The 13,288-nt window shown below is 35.1% G+C and overlaps 1 protein-coding gene across 2 annotated transcripts; it reads right to left on the reverse strand.

Moving 5' to 3' along the window:
* Positions 1-1,670: 1,670 nt before the first annotated feature.
* LOC113699007 (elongator complex protein 4) lies at positions 1,671-5,777 on the reverse strand. Of its 2 annotated transcripts, none has more exons than XM_027219023.2 (9): positions 5,646-5,777; positions 5,115-5,273; positions 4,766-4,992; positions 4,604-4,673; positions 3,733-3,889; positions 3,445-3,523; positions 3,172-3,331; positions 2,990-3,081; positions 1,671-2,152 (listed from the first exon to the last, which is right to left on the reverse strand). In XM_027219023.2, exons 2-9 carry the CDS (start codon positions 5,245-5,247, stop codon positions 1,985-1,987), a joined length of 1,086 nt encoding a protein of 361 aa, XP_027074824.1. In that variant the 5' UTR covers positions 5,248-5,273; positions 5,646-5,777; the 3' UTR covers positions 1,671-1,984. The 2 variants fall into 2 exon arrangements, with proteins under 2 accessions (XP_027074824.1, XP_027074825.1); XM_027219024.2 differs by having other exon boundaries at positions 1,781-2,152; positions 5,522-5,659.
* Positions 5,778-13,288: the final 7,511 nt, after the last annotated feature.

Raw genomic sequence — 13,288 nt, forward strand, 5'->3', positions numbered from 1 at the left:
GGAACAACACATAGTACAGATACTTTACTGACTAATGATCTTTCCAATTTTTTTCCTTCAATCACAGTGTATGATTGAGTTTTTCTATCTTTACTCCACTTGTACCTCGATTAATTATGTGTTAAAAGCCCTTATTTATAGGATAATTATTAGGTAATCCCTTGAATAATTAAAAAGATGGAGCTGGAATTAATAGGTAATTCCTTGAATAATTTGTAGGGTGCCCTTGTCTCTTGCTTTCTTTCTCCTTCAATCGCGCGCATTGATTCCTTATTAGTCCTGTTTTATTGTTTCGCTATTACAATAAAAAGATTTTGTAGCTAAAGAATAGGGATCCTTTTTGTTACACTGTCTGCGCCTATAAAATAATGCACAGCACAAGATCTTCTTCTTAGTAAAGGTCCAATCATGGAGTTGTCAAAAATTATAGTAGTAATATTCTTCTGCGTTGTGACCACTTTGGGTAGTTCCATGGCTGCAAATTACGAGGATGAATGGAGAACCAAGAAATCTCAAGTTGGTGAAACTCGCGGTAAGTATCACTTACATATACTCTCAAGATTTCCCTATTCATTCAAGGGATCAAAGTTGACATCCCAAAAATTAGAGGTTCTGATGAATTTTTTTTTTCTACCATATATAAGAACTTTTTTCCTAGTATTATTAAGCTTGTTAATTGTGAATTTTTTTTGTAATATTATTAAGTTTGTTAATTGTATTACTCTTTATAATTATAATCTTTTTTTAAAAAAAAAAAAAAAAACTTTAAGCATTGACAATTCTGGTTGTCTAAAATTTGCAGTTTTCAAGTATGACCCAAGAAGTTCTGATCACAGTTGGTCGTTTCATGGGAACAAAGATGCTAACAAGTACAACGAAGCATCTTCACCAATTGCTCCCTACAATGGCAGAAAGGATTCAGTAGATTATTCTTCTGAAGGAGACCACTACTTTACCAGTCGCAAGGATCACAAAGATCACAAACATGATAAATGCCATAATGGTGCTTCAACAAACCTCGCCTCTAAATCTTTGATAAGCACCATTTTTGGGCTGGCATTCTTTTTACATTTACCTTAATTTTTAGAGGACGTCTTGATAGAAATGAACCACAAAATCTATGAAGTTCTACTTGGCATTAACTTTTGATGTTTAGGAGTTGTTCTTGATGTTATTTGGAGTCCGTTACAGCACTATTGCATACTTATGTTTTATGGAGACTATTTATTAAGGCAGTTTTAAGTTATTAAAATTGTTTGAATGGCTGTTTTATTTATTTTTCATTTTTTTTTGTCTTTGAATACTTGAGCCTTGCAATTTTGGAGCCCAATTCAATACGAGATCAGTTAAGGATATGATTTATTTATTACAACGAATTTGTAAGAGATCGATTACGAGATGGTGATTGTGATTGATCTACTAATATAACTTCTCTGAAAAGGTGTTCAACGAGCACTTAGTTCAGTCTAAGTTATATCCAAATTGCTAATTGAATCCATCTCAAATTTACCAACCCTTTACATCTAAACATTTTTCCAATCTAATTAACTTCTCCAACAAACAAACACCTTAGGCACCTCTTGATTAGTGTCAGTATTATTCCACACATATTTAAGACTGGATATTGTGCACAATCCGGAATTGCAGAAAGAGAATGGTTAACAAGTCAATTTACAGGAGTAACTAATTGCATTACATTTATTATTTTTTCCAAGGCGACTAATTGCATCCCAAGTTAAACTTTACTTTCTTTGTGCATCTCACCATGTACAAGAACCCGTAAAAGAAATAAAAGCAGACTGCAGGATTCCATTTTTTGCTATAAGATTGTATGCTGATTCTCGATTATCACAAAGCAAGACAAAAAGGAGTTCCAACCAAACATGGCGCTGTGGTCCACAATCATACCAATCAAATGGATTGACCCATCAATCGCCAACCTTAAACTGCTTCAACCGCAAATTGTAGCTGTTGTACAAGTCACCTAAAAGTCGAGAGCACCTGTCTTAGACGACACAGAACAACTACCAGAAGTAGCATAAGAAGTGCCACTTGAGCCATCTACTGGAGCTTGATTCAGACATTCTAAAACTAAGGATCTCCGCTTGTGTAGTTTCATTGAATATGTGGTTGCCTCCAGAATCACTGGAACCTGGTGAAAAACTTAAAAGTGATATAACAAAAAATGGCATGAACAAGAAATAGCTAGGAACAATTACTGGTAAGCTACATTTTGCAACTTAAAAGACCATAATGTTTCTCCAAAACTGTGTCTTCTCATATAAAAACGTATCTCAATCATTTAGCATATATGCGAATTCTATCAATTGTCCGAAAAAAAGTTCAAAATTCATGTGTCATGATAGCTTAATCTTCAAAACTACGTACAGCAAGAATCCTACATGGCAAGCAACTACATATTAGAATGCAATAACTTTGATTCTTTATAGGAAGTGACACTAGGAGTACTAGAATACTTTCTGGTTCTGTAAGTTTCAAAGTATGACTTGATGGTAATTTGTCCCTAAAAGTACAAGTAACCATTCAGGCAACTAGAGGCAGACAAATATTAATGCCTACGTTACTGCCTCAGATATGATTTGTCTGCTGGAGACCGGTGCCAGAAACATGAAACACAAGATAATTTCACTATTTCTACAAGCAAAATTATATCTATGCATGGATATCAGACAGAGACAGGGAGACTGAACCATGACAAAGAGCAACTTCAAGAACAAAATGGTCAATTAGGATATAATTTGGAAATATAGCCGCCACCCCCCCCCCCACACACACACACACACACACACCCGCAAACCAACACCTCCCCACCATCCTCAGTGCTGTGCTGCCAGCAACACCCGCAGAAAAGGAGACAAAAGGGAAAGAACTTGGGTGAATACCAGCACTAAGAAAATATGTTTTATAAGTACTTGAAAAGGTATAGCAGCAAGTTATGCACATAAAATGAAAGAGACTGAAGCAACACCTGCGTGTTAATACGTGCCACTTTGTGTACATTGAGAAGGCCAAGCATGTCCTGGTAACCAGTTAGAAGCTTTGCTAGATCCTTGTCCTCATCTGATCCAAGCTCAAGTTAGAAATATACTTGACAATCCATGGCAACAATAAAATAGTAATGCTAGTTGATGACCAAGGGTAACAACATGCCTGGAACTGCTCTTACTGAAAGCAATGTGTCAGCCAAATGCTGCCATCTCTTCAGAACAGTTGGTGAAACAAGGGTAGGTGGAAATGTCATAACTGCAACAGCATTTGAAGACCTTACCAAACTTTTCAAAGATCTGATGAAACTAAGCATGTCCCATTCCTACACAAGTAGTCAAGTCTAAAAACTCACAAACTTCTTTTTTTTAGATGAAAACACATTTTGCAAATCCAGTGACTAATTACCAGACAAATTAAAAAGTCATAGACACCAACCTTTTCAGAAAAGTGACACTGTGGGGCAGAAAACGATTGAATGGAAATTCGTCCAGCCGATGTGATATTGCCATCAAATCTGATAAAAAACTAACAAGTTAAACAATTTTCTGATCATGAATCAAACATTCCAGAGAATGTCCCATACTCTTGTCATGCTTCTTACTCTCTTGAACAACGAACTTCACCAAAGAGCAAAAAGAGGTCCTAGCAAATACTAAATTGATTTCTCGAAGTTCTAAAGAACAATTTTAAATTTAAAGCTTAAGAATTTATAATTGACAATACCGTGGAATCTGAGCTAAAAATGTGGAACAACGATCATAAAGAGTAGCAAGGTTGGGAGAATCTTGAAGGCTCACACAATCAATGCACTGACCACTAAGTGCATGCCTGTCTAAAGGTCTCCGCAAGTCAAAGTCATTGCAGTATTCTACTTTTCCATCTGCAAAACAAAAAAGTAAAATATTTTCATAGGCCAGGCTTCTGAGTTTATCTTAGTCAACAGCAAACGAGAACTGCACAACATTTGATCATCTAGAAACTGTTTTCTTTGTGGACAAAAACTTTCCACGCAATAAATCATAGACACTACTATGCATTCCTGTACAGGGTCCAGTTCCTATTCACTTCACAAGTATACATATAGGCTGTAGCAGCTCGTTCTAAACACCAAATCAACTAACACCCTGTATATACAGAACTAGGTGGCAAACAAGGATGAAAGCAATCTGGAAGGTAAAAGATGAGATATTTATTTCACCTAAGGGCCTTCATTTATTTATTTTACTTTCCCAACTATCTTTGTCATTGAAAATGTCAGTCTATATGAATCTGATCATTTCCACAGATAACTTACCTCTTATTCTTTATTCCAGAAACCATATAACTTTAGAAATTTCACTCTTTTGTATTCATATCATGGCATAGTGAATTGATGTAATATCTCCCTTCACTCCATTGAAAGGTTCCTTTAGTTGAAACCACTTTACAGACTAATTACAAATTCTCAGAGGCAAATAACAACAAAATGAAGTCTTGAACTCATTTAAACTTTATGTGGTTGGCAAACAAACAGAAATGATAACCTCAGAAAGCAGCCTAGTTACCCAAAATACTAAGCTTAACGAAAGGGAAACAAGGCTTCAAGTTAGTTTACCTTTCTGGCTATCCAAATTTTGATCCTCAAAATACTTCTTATATTGCCAGGCAATTCTCAAGTTCTTTTCCTGTAATTTACTAGACACGTCAATGTCTAGCATTCACAAATAGTAAAATATATAAGCACGTTTCCAGATGGTCTGGATCAAAGAAGGGGCACCTGTTCTGTGTCACGCTCACGAGATTTATCATCTTTCGAAGACACTGGATTGGGCAGAGTACCAAGGAACCCTCTTGGCTCCTTAGCAGGACTAGCATAAAAAAGAGGTTGCTTGTGAACCAGTCCTTGAGACATAAAATTCCTCAACAAAAGCATATGGTGAGGTGCCTCTGGATCTTCCATTATTATCACTAGACTTCCCAAGCAAAACCCACCTCCTAAAATCTCTAGAAACCATAAAAATATTAAAGGTTAGAAACTAACTAAAAACTTTAATTGACACATGCAGCAAAACATTCACACAGATCATATGATCCAGCTAAAACTATGGAAGTTCTTGGGAAATTACTGTCAAGGTCCGCAATGCCAGACGAAAGAAAGACTGTTCCATTGGGTCCATGCTTAAGTCCAGGAACCTGAGACGTTGGCGCAACAGCAACATTGCGAGAGAAACTACTCGTTCGAGGCTTATTTGCAGCCATCAGAAAACTTCTGATTTCGACTCTTCCTACAAGAGGAAAAACAAATTTCTGGAATTAGATACATGACAAAAATGAAGCTACCATATAAGACAGATAGATACAAAAAGGAACCCTCGTATATTAGCAAATTAGTAATCTTTAAACTACAATTCCTAGGTTCTGGCAAAGAACTAGAGGAATTTTTATTGCAAAAAAAAAAAAAAAAGAGCATTTCGTCATTTCAGCATGCAGGTTTTCAAAGACTAGTTGTGGATAACTGATTGAGACGTATAACCTGCATTCAGAAACTACAGGTTCAGCTTCTCGGAGGCATTTTGTCGAGCTGCTGGTGTACAAAATGATCAAGCTAGCTATAACTTCACTAGGATTACATGTACAGCAAGTTCAAGCCTGAGTACCTTTCTGCCGGCGAAGCCTGATGATAATAACTTCTTTCTGGCTTTCAAATCGTGGTTCTTGAATACTTGAAACCCCCAAAGTCGGCAAAACAGAGAAAAGGTGGCAAAGATGGTTTTCAAATGTACATTGTTCAGAATATGGGGGGCATAATGCAATTAAATTGGCATTTTGGTGGCTCCTTTTTTGTCTATTTATGAGCGGGTCCTTGAATTGTTAAGATTTCTACCGGGGCCTCTGTATTTTTTTTTTCACTTTGGATTACCATTTGTAAATGTGGACGTGGATATTTTACTCAAATGTGTTAATCTTATTTTACGATTTTTTTTTAATTTCTGGGATACAAGAAAGAACAAAAATTTATCGGTGATACAAGCTTTTAGATGCACTTGATGCAATGGAAATTTCACATGTATTAGCAACTAGTGCAATCCGATCGTTTTCTTAAAGGATTGAGAATTATTTAAAAGATTAAGATGGAGAACTAACCAAAATGTTTTAGAATCACAATTTCATTACTTATCATTTTTCTTTTGATAATTCTATTTTCTTTTTCCCTTTTTATGGTGTATGTGCAAGTAGCCAGTTGTGGAACGTCGTTTATCCAAATCACCTGTATAGTCAGAATCAGAATATCCAACTACACATTGACCAGGTGATTCATTCTGTTCAAATACTAATCCAACATCTACAGTATTTTGGATAAACCATAGAATTCATTTCACAGCTTGCCAATGACCCTTATCCGGATCATGCATAAACTTGCTTACCACACTAACTACCTGTGAAATGTCGGGTTCATTGCATGCATCAAGTTACCAACTGCATTAACATACAGGACTTTCGTCATATATGCTCGCTCTTCATCCATTTTTGAAGATAATAAGCTGCTAAGTTTCAACTGAGGAGCAAACGGAGTACTTACAGGTTTTGAATCTCCATTCATACCAAAACGTTGTGGTATCTTATTCAAATACTGCTTCTATGTTAGATAAAGTTTACCTCTCGTTCTATCCCTACTTATCTCCATGTCGAGAATCTTCTTAGTTTCTCCCAAATTCTTCATTCCGAACTCTTTACTCAACTGAGCCTTCATTTTGTCAATTTCAACTTGGTTCTTTGACGCTATCAGCATATCATCAACGTACAAGTAAGTAAATGTAGGACTCATCTCGTAGCTTGCGCAAATATACACATTAGTCGTATTTACTTCTTGTGTATTTCTGACCCATCATGAACTGGTCAAATCGTTTGTAAAATTGTCTTGGTGATTGTTTCAATCCATACAACGATTTGCTCAGCTTACAAATCCAATTCTCTTTACCAGTAACTTTGAATCCATCTGGTTGAGACAAATAGATTTCTACCTTCAAGCCACCGTGAAGGAACGCGGTCTTCACATCAAGTTGAGTTAGTTCCAAATTCAATTGTGCTACCAAGGCCAACAAAATTCTAATAGAGGAATGTTTAACAATTGGATAAAATATCTCATTATAATCAACTCTCTCCTTCTAAGCGTAGCTTTTAACTACCAATCTTGCCTTGTAGCGAACATCAATCTTGTCAGAAAATTCTTCTTTCTTTACAAATATCCATTTGCATCCAATTGCCTTCTTGCCCTTAGTTAGTTGTGTCAACTTTCACGTCTTGTTTTTTTAAAGATATTGCATCTCTTCTTCCATAGCATCTTTCCATCTACCATTTCCTGTACTTCGAACTGCTTCAGAAAATGTGGATGGAATATCATCAACAACTGGAAGTGCATAACCACCATGTCAACAAAATGAGTAGGTTTTTGAATTTCTCATTTTGGCCTATTGACGACAATTGACTCTTGCTGTTATTGAGGTTGTTGGGTAGAAACCTCTTTCTCTTTTTCATCTGACTCCTCTTCTGTCATGTGAGAGTCACTGATGGTGCTATTTGTTGGGCTCACCATTATTTGCTTAAACTTCACTTGTTTCGGCGTACACTCCACCTGTTGCGGAGTACCATTGGTCCCATCTTGTGTTACCTTTGATGAAATTTGTTGATTTTTTAAAACCCACAATTTTTTTCTTTTGTGGCATAATCTTCATCCCAAATTGGTGAATTTAGAAGTTGAGGGATTGCTTGAGAGTTATAAAATAACTCTCAAATCTTCCCAATTAGACACACCAAAAAGAATTATTTTGTAATTCTTTCTTCTTCCAAAAGTATTAAGAGCGAGTCGCTTAGGCGATGTCCCAAAATTAGGTAAAATTGACCGAACTCTGTTATCAATTTTTTGGTGCGTTCTTTCCTTATCTCTTTTATTTATTCCGCATTTATTTAGTAGTTTCTTTTCAATTATAGTATAGTATTCAATATATTTGTCGGATTTTATTTGTAGTGTTTTATACTGTTCATTTGGGTGTATTTTCTTATTCGTGTGTACGTATTATTTATGTATACACGTGTCTATTTGTGATAATACACCGTGCACGTAAATTCTGCCATTGAAAACTGGGTTTTAAGTGGGACCGCTTGTGACCCTTCCGGTCTTTCTTGGGAATTTACTTGAAATAGTAATTCTGTTTTAAAAGATTATTTTAATGATCTTTCTTGGGAATTATTGAATGGGTTTAAATCACTAGTTGAATTATTGAGTGAGAAATTACTCGATTTTCCCAACAAACACTGCAATCAAGCGTCTTGAAAAAGCTGCACAAATTCAGCTTCCTGGTTGTGTAGATCTCTTGTTCTTTAAGAGAATTCACTCTGTTCAGAGAGACCATGAAGATGATTTGCCAACTGATATCCCGGTCTTGAGCTGTGTTCTTGAGAATTTTGAGTGGTGGGAATGTCAGCGTTACGTGTGTCTTCTCGTTATGATATTCAAAGAGTCTTGTCAAGTTGCAGATATACGAGTGTTATAAATGTCATCACCAATGACGGTTCTTAATAATTTTGGGTATGTGATGATGGCTATGAAAATCAACAAAGTTTCATTTGCATCTTACCTCCAGATTCTAAGCATTTTCTCTTCGTATTTGATAGATTTCAAACTATTTGAATAGTAATTTGGGAAGTTCTAATATCTTTTGCAGTGCCATAGATGCTAAGTTAACCTCTATTTTAACAGGTTTTGTGTCTCTAAAGAAAGTAACGTCCCTGCCATACTTCATTTTTAACATTTTTTTTTTCTTCAATAGGGGAGGAGAAGGACGAGGGATTTGAAGTAATGTCCCTATTATAAAGAAGTTCCATCTTGAGGGGTGCTAAGAAAAATTCTAAAATTTTTCCATTCCAAAATTTCCTTAATACATGTGTCTAAACGCTATAAATTAGTTCCATCCAATATGCTTGGATGCTCTGCAACCCTTCAAGATCCAACTTAAGTGGTAAGGACATTAATCAAAGATGACATAAGGTCTCTAATTTGATTATCAAAATCCTTCTTCTTCTTTATTATCCCATATAAGGTTTGGAGTTTTTCTTTCAAAAAAAAAAAAAAAGAGTACAGGATAGCTGCAGCAACACCAGACTGCAGGTGCAGCACAAAAGTAGCTGATCACACCGTTGTTAGTGCAGGAGGATCTGATGTCTTTGTTGATTCCTTAGGTCGTATAATTATTTGAGTGGCTCAGATTCTTCAGAGAGAGTTGACCTGACTCGATACAAGTTTGATGCGTCTCACTTTTGTTAGTAGTACTTAGTTGTATTGGTATTTTTTTTTTTTGAAGAAAAAACTGAAATGAATAATAGAGATTGGCAATTGAAAAGCCTTTGAAATTGGAAAAGAAAAAGTGTAAGTGGAATACTTGAGATGGCAATTTATCATTGGACGAAATTATAACTGGTTTACATTCACAAATTTAGTCACAAGAACCACTAAGATGAAAACTCACCAATAAAAGGTAGGTGTTCAACTGTAAATGAAGTGCAAACCAAAGTACAAGGTAGAAGAGGGATTAGAATCCTGTTTATTGAATTTCTTTTCATTGTTCCCCTCCAGCTATTTATATCTAAAATTTTATGATTACATGAAATCATCTAATTGTGTATTTTTTTTTTCTTTTAATCTCTAGATCAACATAGTAAAAAAGTAATATTCTATTGAGAATACTTTGACATTCAATTTTCACAAAACATTTAAACGGTGAAAAATGAGTCAAAATTGTAACAAAATTTGTAATGATTAATCAAAAGGTAAAACTTAATTAATTTTATATGAAATTTTTTATGTATAGCTAACACAAGTGATAAAATATATTATGAATGGTGTTGATTTTTTAAAAATAATTTTTAAATTTATTTTATTGGAATGTAAATTTCTCTCTCCAATGCAATGGAGATGAGTCTAATCTGGTAGAAGATTACCATGTTATTGCTTCGCCGGTAAAGATTGCCTAAAAGGTAATAAATCAATTTCCAGTCATCAACAATATTGGATCGCCTGCAAAATTGCAGCCATATGACCATTTCATTAAATTGATCCTCAAGAATAAGGCTTCAAGCAATTAAATGGGGTGGTTTCTTAAGCTACCATGTCGTACAATTTGCAATCATTCCTTGAGTAAAAAAGAGACACCGTTTTCTTTTCTTTTCCTTTCCATCAAATGTAATGGCTGCCATGTTGAGTACAAAAGAACTACCTCGTGTGTTAGGGCTTTTGAAGTTGAATAGGGTCACTGGATCCTGTCCATTCTATTGGTACATTTAGATTTTGAGACACCGACAAAAGTTGGGTAACTTAAGTGTGTGACAACCCTAGAATTTGCATTTGAGCCTCATGGATATACTTTTGTAATATACACCTGGAGCAAGGAGAAGACAGAATTCAATCCAAGCCCAAGAAAATCCTAGACCCAAAGCTGCTGCTGCCAGATTTTATGACCCATGGAACCCAATTAATTCCACCTACCTCTGGTCCCTCAAGAATGGTTGAATTTTTCAAAAATTAGTTTTTCAAATACTATTAAAATTTTTAAAAAGTACTCTAAAAGGTAATCTAAATTTTTTTATTTTAAAAATATCTCAAAATATATTCTAAAAACCCTTCTACTCTTAAATATTCAAAAATATTTTCTAAAAATATTCCAAAATATACTATAAAAACTCTGCTATAATAAAATTTTTCAAAAAGACCCCAAAAAACAGCTAATCCAAACGAACTTGCAGATTTTCCATTTTTTAAGTAGCAAGAAAACAATCGTAGAGAAGCACAAAGAAAATAATCTGCAATCGTATAGCCTATTAATTGGTTTTATTCTTCACAAACACTTTGAAGAAAAACTAAGGCTTAGGAATTTACAAAAGAAAATCCAAATCTCTGCACATTCTTTTATTTGAACAAAAGTTTTTATTCTGCCCTCATCTTTATATTAGCCTAAAAACTAAATTAAATTAGAAAATGACATATTATGATAAACTGCGTACACTACTTCTGTTTCTTTACTCAAGTCTTAATGTACGTATTCACTCTATAAATGGATACACACAAACAGATGCAATCATGGCATGGCAAAGCATGAAATTAATTAGAAGTGCATAAGTACTTGTGCATGCCTAAAACTAAGTACTTTTCGGATCAATTAATATTTCGGACCATACAAATTAAATACGTTTACTAGGTCATTTTTTTCCCCAGATTTCCAACAGGTAGGATAATAATTGCGTTGCGAGGACTTGGTCATCTTGCATGGCCGTTAGTTTTATGGTTTTGTCCGAGGGCCGATCGAGTTTCTTGTGTTTCATGACCTCATGCAGATAATCGATCAGTCGTACGCAAGCAAGAAACAATCGACAGAAAATTGAGAGGACCATCCTCGCCTAGCAGTTTAGATACCTTTCTTGCACCGAAATATAAGGACCCTGTAGAAATTGTAACGGATGCACCAAACCTGGGCTATTTGTCTCAACTCAAAGATAAGATCATATGTGGAGAAGAGAAGAAGAAGAAGAAGAGAATTTTTTTTAAAAAAAAAAAAAAGAAAAGAAAAGAAAAGAAAATGCCCGTGAGAAATTTGATCAGATGTAACGTTCGATGGCTGGCAAATAGTTTCTTGATCAGTGATCATTAGTGTGTTTGCATGTGGGAATGGGTTTTTGGTTCTGCCCTCACGGGAATCCACACACCCTCTGATCATGAGATCCCCCCCCCCCCTATTTCCCTCCCTCAAACACATGCACAACACACACTACACAAGCACTGCAACACCATTCACAGTTGTGCGAGACTGCCACTATGGAACAAGTATGTACACAAATTTTTTACGGCGCTTACACGTTTATTCTGGGCTATTGCTTGTGTAGTTTGTTGTGTTGCAAGTGAAAAGTGATAGTGCTTTTCTTGATGGGCGGTAGTGCCATGTCATGTAGGGGGTTTCCAGCTAAGCTGAGCTAAGGCTTTTCTTGTGTTTGTTGGGGTTAAATGATTGTAATATGGACACATTCGTTTTTAAGTTACAATTGTGATTGTCCATGGCCTTTTCCTCATGCATGCCATAGAAGACAAAAAACAAAAAAAGATGAGGCTTTAAGTTTGAGCTTCTTCATTTGATTAATTAACAGAGAAAATGGATGTTCTTGATCGCATGATATGGATGTATATATATATATATATATATATATATATATATATATATATATATATACGTACTCCATATAGGTCATCAGAAGTGTATACATGCAATATATTCTTTTGTCCTTAATTAATTTTACCTTGTTGGTACGTATATTACTCCTAGCTAAATGCAAGACAACTAAATGATCCTAATTCAAGCTGGCTATTTTCCGGAACCAATAAGCACAACATTCACAAACCGGAACCAATTTCAATGATCTTAAATTAGTGCTTTCCAAAATTTTCTATCATCTAAAACCCGCATTACAAGAAGCTAATAGCAAGCAAAATCTGATTTTTGAAATTAATAACAGCAAAAACTGGACAATTGGTTTTTTCTATTCATCACAGGGCAACGTAGTTGCTGAAGAAATGGAAAAAAAAAAAAAAAACAGTTGCTGTAGATGAACTATATGCGCCAGCTAGAACTGTGATTAAATAATCGATGTCCTTAAGCTGAAGGTACACTCATAAAAGCTAAAACTTGATCACATGTTGAGCAGCGAATTCAAAATGGAAATTATGGGAGAAAACAGTTACTAGTATTCATTCTTCTTCTACCTCTGAATATTTCAGTACCGTACGAGTTGGCGACACACGAAAAGGTGTAATAATCTTACTGAATTTCTTGCTATCATTTTGGGCTAAAAGTGTTCTTAAAAATCTAGAACAGGTTTACCAGATTCTGTTTAGTTTCTTTTTCTTTTTTTTTTTAAAAAAAAGGGGGTTTGTAAAGGTATCTTTAAATAGATAAATTGGATGTAAGTTAGAGTCTCTCCAAAATTGTACTTTCTTCTGCTTTTCTGACTGCTTAGTAAGTCTAAAGGTTCTGTGTGAGGTCCAAGGTCTGGTACTTTTAAGTTTCAATATGCAGCCCCATCTTTAGATGATGAACCTAGTGCTGACACAGCTATCTAGGCTACAATACTAATACCATTAATTTGTCAAGGGAGACAAATGTAATTAACCCTTTAGACTAACGTAATTAACCCTTTAGACAATCTAATCCCATATTCTGAACATATAACTAACATAATTTTACTAGGGAAATTAGTGCCA

Source organism: Coffea arabica, chromosome 7e (assembly GCF_036785885.1).
Source record: "Coffea arabica cultivar ET-39 chromosome 7e, Coffea Arabica ET-39 HiFi, whole genome shotgun sequence".
Taxonomy (NCBI): domain Eukaryota; kingdom Viridiplantae; phylum Streptophyta; class Magnoliopsida; order Gentianales; family Rubiaceae; genus Coffea; species Coffea arabica.

Bases quoted from the DNA above. Each gene is read 5' to 3' on its own strand.
- LOC113699007 (XM_027219023.2), bottom strand. From the start codon at position 5,247: ATGGCTGCAAATAAGCCTCGAACGAGTAGTTTCTCTCGCAATGTTGCT. The intron at 3,524-3,732 runs GTATTGTCAATT...GTTTTTTATCAG, and splicing joins TTTTTAGCTCAGATTCCACG to ATTTGATGGCAATATCACAT. The intron at 3,332-3,444 runs GTTGGTGTCTAT...CTACTTGTGTAG, and splicing joins AGTGTCACTTTTCTGAAAAG to GAATGGGACATGCTTAGTTT.